Source organism: Garra rufa, chromosome 24, assembly GCF_049309525.1.
Source record: "Garra rufa chromosome 24, GarRuf1.0, whole genome shotgun sequence".
NCBI classification, from domain to species: domain Eukaryota; kingdom Metazoa; phylum Chordata; class Actinopteri; order Cypriniformes; family Cyprinidae; genus Garra; species Garra rufa.
This window is the reverse complement of record NC_133384.1, coordinates 7,882,310-7,890,807: the sequence shown is the minus strand read 5'-3', so window position 1 is coordinate 7,890,807 and position 8,498 is coordinate 7,882,310. Positions and strand designations below refer to the sequence as shown.

Genomic DNA, 8,498 nt, shown 5'->3' with positions numbered 1-8,498 from the left:
TTGCATGTCATCTTTTATCAGACTTGTGCTAAAAATAATCTGCAGTTGAACTTGTGTGACTGCATTTTTACACTTTATCTGATGTGACTTTTTACTTGTGATTCTGCGTTTCTATAATAAACCTTATAAGATTTTTCCCCTCACAATTCCGAATTTAAATCTTGCAATTTTCTTTTTTCTGCAACGGAATAAAAATTAAATTAAATGCAAATTTTTATCTCAAAATTCTGACTTTCTCGCAGTTTATATCTCACAATTCTGAGAAACAAGGTAAGAATTGTGAAACATAAACCCAGAATTCAGAGAAAAAAGGTCAGAATCTTTAGATGAAAAGTGGCCATTACTTCTTTTCTGTGGCAGAAACAGGCTTCCTTACAAAATAATTCTGAAAGATCCAGTTTCAGTGCAAAACAGCTGAACGTCAACATGATTCAGTTAAAGTTGTGATAGAAATCAAGTTCTTATCTTAAAGACCGAAACTGAGAACTCTGAGAACTGTTGGAAAGGATAAATACAAGTAGCCTACACAATGTCTAGACTTTCTTTTGAAACTTTGTATTTAGGTCACAAATGTTACTGTGGACTCTGGGGAGAAATAGCAGAATGTAAAAAGCTCTTAAAAATAAAGGTGCTTCGTGATGCCATGTTATGTCTAAATGGTTTTCATAAAGAACCTTTCTGTTTTACAAAATGTTCTTTGTTGGCGGAAGAAGGTTTTTCAGATTATAAAAGATCATGAAAGAACCTTTGACTGAATGGTTCTATGTGGAACCTAAAATGATTCTTCTATGGCATCGCTGTGTAGAACCATTTAAAGCACCTTTATTATAGTGCATGGGTCATTTCTGGGATTCTGTAACATTACAACTTAGAACGTTCATTTTATTTCAACTACATATGATTCATTTTGTAAATACCCCACATAATTAGGCACATCACATCACATTTCTTTTTTTTTTTTTTTTGTCAGATTGAGACACATTTTTTCTCAGCCCTGTAAGGAACAAAATGGGATTGGTTTAAAAAAGATTTTACACAGAACAAAAACAAACATCTACCTACTGCTCATGTGTCCCTGATAACAAATGTAACATTTATCATATTTTTTACATTTTTACAGGACTGAAGCTAAAAATATACACAAATTGTGTGTCTATGGTTTTAATTTAGAAGTGGTGCATTTTCTGATGTAGGATGCTTGTCAAAGTTTAAGTGGACATATTACATTGAAACATCAATTTATAAGTCATTATTTTGATAAGTATATATTTGCTAAAACCATGACTGTTTTATTTTAGAATTAGAATTATTAATAAATGAAGTAAATAACTCAAGTTTACAACCACGTAACAATGACAAATACATATATGTGACCCTGGACCACGAAAGTGTCCGTTTTTCAAAACTAAGATTTATACATTATCTGAAAGCTGAAAAATAAGCTTTCCATTGATGTGTGGTTTGTTAGGATAGGACAATATAGAGCCGAGATACAATTATTTAAAAATATGGAATCTGAGGGTGCCAAAAAAATCGAAATATTACGAAAAATCGTCTTAAAAGTTGTCCAAATTAAGTTCTTAGCAATGCATATTACTAAATAAAAATTATGTTTTGATATACTTATGGTAGTAAATTTACAAAATATCTTCATGGAACATTGGAACATGATCTTTATTTAATATCCCAATGATTTTTGGCATAAAAGAAAAGTTGAAAATTTTGACCCATACAATGTATTTTGGGCTTCTCCTTATGTAGTTAGGAGAGTAGACCACATATTGAAATAAAATAAAATGTTGAAAAATAATAGTTTTCCATTTCATTTTATGTGACTGGGTTGAGTTGTTAGATGTTAAAATACCCTCCCTGACTATAACATGCCTCATAAATATGAAAATGAAAAAAAGTTAAGATACTACAAACTATTTTCTGCATCACTATTAAAGAGACCTGAATGATGTAATTTCTAGTAAATAATGTCATACATGAGCAGAGTCTAAGTTATTATGGGCGTTATTCTAAGTTATTAAAGTCGTTTTTTATATATAAATATCTTGCAGGTTTTTTTTTTTTTCCTAAGAAAAGAACACAAATAAATGCATACATAATTGCCAAAAATCACAGACACTATATGCACATTTTATTAATAATTAAGTACAAACTCAGGGACATGACAAAATGCTGTTTAAGATAGATATAAGGCATTATTTTATTCTTTACAAATATTCAAATGCAATAATTATTTTTATTCATTACAATGGGCATGCCAAAGTGTTGTGAACCATCACTTTAGAAACTCTGTGGGACTGAAATATTACCGAATCCCAAGAATGACCCATAGCAATATTTTTTTTATTTATTTTGCAAAGTAATGCAGAATCTGTGTCTAAAAAAGAGAAATGACAGCACACTTGTGATTGTGCAGCTGATATGTCATTCAAATTCCCACCAATCGTGGCAGAGGCAGAATGAAAGCTGAAGATCGTGTGTCAGACTGAGCTCACTATCAGCCTGCAGTAGAGCCAGAGCTCATTCAGAGGAGCATCTTCATACACCTACAACAATGAGGGAGATCGTTCACATTCAAGCCGGACAATGCGGCAATCAGATCGGAACAAAGGTTAGTTCAGTGTATTTTCTTTTCATTTCACACAATCCGTCGTTTAAAACTTTATATTCTGCATTTTCAAAAACTATTTGGTGATGAATACAGACCTAGTATGTAGAGTGAGAAATGAAACTAAGGATTTTTTGGGAAAAGTACCTGAAGATAATGATTAGACTCAGCTATAATGATTTTAGTCATTCCAGTTCTCTAACATAGGCTACTGATTACAGTAAGAAACACATCGTTTTTTAGTGAATGCGAAACATAGCTACAGTGCGACCAGTGTAGTTTGATTCGCAATCAAATGACTCGTATGATTCGGTTCTTTTAAGTGAATCAAAACGTCCTGCGGGACTGCTGTGGTTCGAATCTCAAACAAATGACTCGTATGATTCGGTTCGTTTAAGTTAATCAAAATGTTCTGCGCAACACTTGTGGTTCAAATCTCAAACAAATGACTCGTATGATTCGGTTCGTTTAAGTGAATCAAAACGTTCTGTGCGACCACTGTGGTTCGAATCTCAAACAAAAGACTTGTTGATTCGGTTCTTTTCAGTGAATCGAAACGTTCTGCGCCACCACTGTGGTTCAAATCTCAAACAAATGACTCGTATGATTCGGTTCGTTTAAGTGAATCAAAACGTTCTGTGCGACCACTGTGGTTCGAATCTCAAACAAAAGACTTGTTGATTCGGTTCTTTTCAGTGAATCGAAACGTTCTGCGCCACCACTGTGGTTCAAATCTCAAACAAATGACTCGTATGATTCGGTTCGTTTAAGTGAATCAAAACGTTCTGTGCGACCACTGTGGTTCGAATCTCAAACAAAAGACTTGTTGATTCGGTTCTTTTCAGTGAATCAAAACGTTTTGCGCGACCACTTGGCTCAAATCTCAAACAAATGACTCGTATGATTCGGTTCTTTTCAGTGAATCAAAACCTACTGCGGGACCAGTGTGTTTGATTTCCAATCGTTTCTTTTTAGTGATTTAAAAATAGTTTCATTTCCGACTCTTAAGATGCAGTTCTTTCCTTTTTTATACTTCTTCTTAGTATACAAAAAAGTTGGATTGATTATACTTAGTGTACTTAAATGTGATCAAACCTTATGTCATGACCATAGACTGTCATGACAGACAACAACCCGCTACATAAGGGCTCATCAGCTGCAAAAGGGTGTGTCGAGATGCGTCCTGCTGAGCGCTAGTATGCAAAGAATCTGAGCACTCGCGCTTTATTCTCACATTTCGGTTTGGGAAACTGTCTGCAATGAAATCTAAACTAACTCAAAACAACTGTGTGACACATTTAGTTCTGGGAAGTCATCAGCGACGAGCACGGCATTGATCCAGCCGGCAACTATGTGGGTGACTCAACCCTGCAGCTTGACAGGATTAATGTATACTACAACGAGGCATCCTGTAAGTATGTGTGTCAGTGTGTGAGTATGAATCAGTGTTCCTGTCTCTCCCCCTCACAAACTCACAATGACCTTAAACGTTTGAACGGTGCAGTCAGCTCAGAGGAATTTCCTGGGCTGCTCCGACTTCACTTGCATAATGGTTTATTAAACGATTTCTTAAAACATTAAACATTAATTAAAAGAGATATTAATTAATTTATAAATTATACGTTGATTATTTTATTATTCTTTAATTAATTCATAAATAATTTAATTAATGTATGTTTTAGTGCTAAGTTTCACAGCACAACTTTTACAGCAAGCAAGATTTACAGCCATAAAATTTGTGTGTGTTTAGCTCACAAGTATGTTCCCAGAGCTGTGCTTGTGGACCTGGAGCCTGGAACTATGGACAGTGTTCGTTCTGGGGCATTTGGACAGCTCTTTCGACCAGACAACTTCATCTTTGGTACTGTGTCAACACGCAAACTCTCATTTTTTCATGTTTGCATTAAGCCAAAGAATGTATAAAAAATACACAAACACTACCAGTCAAAACATTTGAACAGTAAGAATTTTAATGTTTTTTAAGTATCTTCCCTGCATTTATTTGATCCCAAGTACAGCAAAAACAGTAAAAATCTGAAATAGTTTTACTATTTAAAATAACTGTTTTCTATTTAAATATTTTAAAATGTAATTTGTACCTGTGATTTCAAAGCTGAATTTTTAGCATCATTACTTCAGTCATGATCCTTCAGAAATGATTCTAATATTCTGATTTGCTGCTCAAAAACAATTATTATTATTATGCTGAAAACAGCTTAGTAGAACTTTTCTCTGGTTCAGAAGAACAGCATTTTTCTGAAATAGAAATATTTTGATCAATTTAACGCATTCTTGCCAAATAAAAGTATTACTTTCTATAATTTCTCTACAAAAAATACTGACTCAAAGCTTTTGAATGGCCTAGTGTATAATGTTACAAAAGCTCAGATAAATGCTGATCTTCGTACTCAAAGAATCCTGAAAATAATGTACTCAACTGTTTTAAATATTGATAATAATAATAAGAAGAATAATAAGAATATTAAAGGATCATGTGACTGGAGTAATGATTCCAGCTAAAAATTTAGCTTTGATCACAGGAATAAATTGCATTTTAAAATATATTCAAATATATTCAAAACAGTTATTTTAAACAGGAAAAATATTTTTAAATGTTACTGTTTTTGATGTACTCTGGATCAAATGCAGGCTTGGTAAGCAGAAGAGACTTCTTAAAAACATTAAAAAAACCTTTGACTGGTAGTATACTTGTTTTTGGAGATATTTAGAGCTTTTATTCCTTCAAACAAACTTAATATGCTACTTTTTAAAATCAATATGTAATTATATCATAATATATAATGATAAAATAAGATCCATAAATATGAGACAATCAAATCTGACTCATGTTTTTTCCCCCAGTTATACTTTCTCTCTTCCAGCACTTGTTTTGTATATTTTGAAGTATACAAAAACACTTTTTATTATTATGCTTCATATTTTTGTGGAAATTATGATACAGTAGGCTACCATTCAAATTCAATGTGATACTTTTATTTATTAAGAATGCAGTAAAGTTGTATTTCTTATAAATGCTGTTAATTAAAATCATGTAACAAATAAAAAATCCCAGCAAGACAATAATAAGAAGCATTATTAATAGTTGAGATACTAATTCTTTCAAAAACATGAAAAAAATCTTAATTATTCCAAACTTTTTACTGGTCATGTAGGTGATGAGGAACTATTAATTTAGTGTCTAAATATATAGCTGGTAATGTAAATAAAACAGGCACAGTGTTCTCTCATTAATATCACTTCCAAAACTAGGGTGGACATCTTTTATTTTCAAATGAGAAAACAGACAACGTTCATTTATGAAAATTGTACTGTTCATGTTTTCATGACATTCCACAGACAGGAATGCATCCCAAGAATGAACATAAACGTCACATAGGCCTTGATGAAGGATGCACAATTGCTACATGGCTCTCTACAGCCAGTGGCTATTTTGTTTTCATTGCAAACCACTCTCTTCCTATTGTTTTGCTTTTGCAGGACAGACAGGTGCAGGAAACAACTGGGCCAAGGGCCACTACACGGAAGGAGCCGAGCTGGTGGACTCAGTCCTGGATGTGGTCAGGAAGGAGTGTGAGCACTGCGACTGCCTGCAGGGTTTCCAGCTCACGCACTCCCTCGGTGGAGGAACCGGATCGGGAATGGGGACACTTCTGATCAGCAAGATCCGAGAGGAGTATCCAGACCGCATCATGAACACCTTCAGCGTCATGCCTTCACCCAAAGTGTCCGATACGGTGGTGGAGCCCTACAACGCCACGCTCTCAGTGCATCAGCTGGTGGAAAACACAGATGAAACGTACTGTATCGACAACGAGGCACTGTACGATATCTGCTTCCGCACGCTCAAGCTCACCACACCCACGTACGGAGATCTCAACCACTTAGTCTCAGCGACTATGAGTGGCGTCACCACTTCGTTACGGTTCCCCGGCCAGCTGAATGCAGACCTGCGGAAGCTAGCGGTCAACATGGTGCCTTTCCCTCGCCTTCACTTCTTCATGCCAGGCTTTGCTCCGTTGACCGCAAGAGGAAGTCAACAGTATCGTGCACTCACGGTCCCTGAACTCACGCAGCAGATGTTTGACGCCAAGAACATGATGGCCGCTTGCGACCCAAGGCATGGCCGATACCTCACAGTGGCCACCGTTTTCCGCGGTCCCATGTCTATGAAGGAAGTGGACGAGCAGATGTTGGCCATTCAGAACAAGAACAGCAGCTATTTCGTAGAGTGGATCCCCAACAACGTCAAAGTCGCTGTGTGCGACATCCCACCTAGGGGACTTAAGATGGCTTCCACTTTCATCGGCAACAGCACCGCCATTCAGGAGCTCTTCAAGCGCATTTCCGAGCAGTTCTCGGCCATGTTCAAACGCAAGGCCTTCCTGCATTGGTTCACCGGGGAGGGAATGGATGAGATGGAGTTCACCGAGGCCGAGAGCAATATGAACGACCTGGTGTCGGAGTATCAGCAGTACCAGGAGGCTACAGCCAATGATGGCGAGGAAGCGTTTGAGGATGATGAGGAAGAGGTGAATGAGTGAACATCACTTTTTTTAAGCTGTGATTTTTTTAATGTTTTGTATGTGAATGACTGAAGTCCTAGTAAACAAAGCATGTTTGCAATAAATACATTTTGAGGACCACATACAGTTGTACTGTTTAAGTTAATATTTTATTTTTTTTGTGGTTTGCTACACTTGGACTCACTGTTCAAAACTACCTCCTTACCTTAGCCCGATTCACAATGGTAAGCTTGTAATTAGGGCTGCCCTCGACTAGTAGTCGTTTATTTTAAGCATTAGTCAACAATTTGTCGCCCCTTTATTAATAAACCATATAATCATAATAATGAGCCTTTAATTGCCTGCATAAGCACTCAAGCACACACAAAAAAGCTGGCCACAGTGCTCTGGGAAAATAATAATTATGAATGTGTCAGGGAAAAACAGCAATAAACTAGTGCTTTCTTTGTTTTTGGCTTAGGCCTAAGAGATGAAGTCGGCGACTGGTAGTGGATGCGCCTGTATGCATGTTTCATACGGATTACATAATCCGAGAATATTTATATTCTATTTAAATTGGTTCATTTAAAAGTAGACATTTCACTCTCTATAGATATATTTTTCATGTCTGTAAGGCAAGTATAGACAGTTTTGGAATTTCGCACTTAAGTTGACAGAGACAGAGACGGTAGAAAGCGCATCCTGTTTGCTTCCATTATTTTACAAAAGCGCAACGTTTATGTTGACTACACACATGTAAAAGTAGAGTCTTTACAAAGTCGAAAGTTGTTTCACCTGTATGACCAAAAATGTATTTTAAGAGCAAGTGACAGCACTGGCGCCTCTATCTGTTATGCAATAAGCGCACTACTATTCAGCTTCCACACTCTGCATAAACACTTGAATATAAATACTTTCTAGGTTAACATTTGATTGAGCAGCCATGTGCAGCCCGATGTACTATATTAAAACATAGACCAGCTGTTAACGATCTGTCCGTCACAAACTGCGTGACTTCGCTCCTTCCTGTGGAATTAGCAACTAAAAAAAATTTGGTTAACCAAACCTCTTCTCAACGACTAATAGTCAGTCAACTATTAGGGGGCATCCCTATATGTAATAATGTTTTCTAATTTGAGTGGTTTGGGTCGGATTCCATGGGAAATACGAGTTTGTAGCCATTCAGTCCTTTGCGTCATTACTTTACATCTATTTACATAAAGGTGGCGGATCATTTATGGCCTATTATGACAGCAGCTGGAATAATTAAACTTGTCATTTTAATGGCAGATTGTAATCAAAAAAGGTGATCAAGGCGTCAAAATGACAATCATCATTGACAACTGGTGAAGTTT

The 8,498-nt window shown here is 36.1% G+C and overlaps 1 protein-coding gene across 1 annotated transcript; it reads left to right on the top strand.

Moving 5' to 3' along the window:
* The first annotated feature begins 2,502 nt into the window (after window positions 1-2,502).
* Window positions 2,503-7,278, top strand: tubb6 (tubulin, beta 6 class V). The gene is made up of 4 exons (XM_073830420.1): window positions 2,503-2,623; window positions 3,923-4,031; window positions 4,371-4,481; window positions 6,119-7,278. The coding sequence occupies exons 1-4, from the start codon at window positions 2,567-2,569 to the stop codon at window positions 7,180-7,182; spliced, it is 1,341 nt and encodes a 446-aa protein (XP_073686521.1). The 5' UTR covers window positions 2,503-2,566; the 3' UTR covers window positions 7,183-7,278.
* Window positions 7,279-8,498: the final 1,220 nt, after the last annotated feature.

Coding starts and splice junctions, on each gene's coding strand:
- tubb6 (XM_073830420.1), top strand. CDS start 2,567: ATGAGGGAGATCGTTCACATTCAAGCCGGACAATGCGGCAATCAGATC. Junction 2,624..3,922: donor GCAATCAGATCGGAACAAAG/GTTAGTTCAGTG, acceptor TGACACATTTAG/TTCTGGGAAGTCATCAGCGA. Junction 4,482..6,118: donor ACCAGACAACTTCATCTTTG/GTACTGTGTCAA, acceptor TTGCTTTTGCAG/GACAGACAGGTGCAGGAAAC.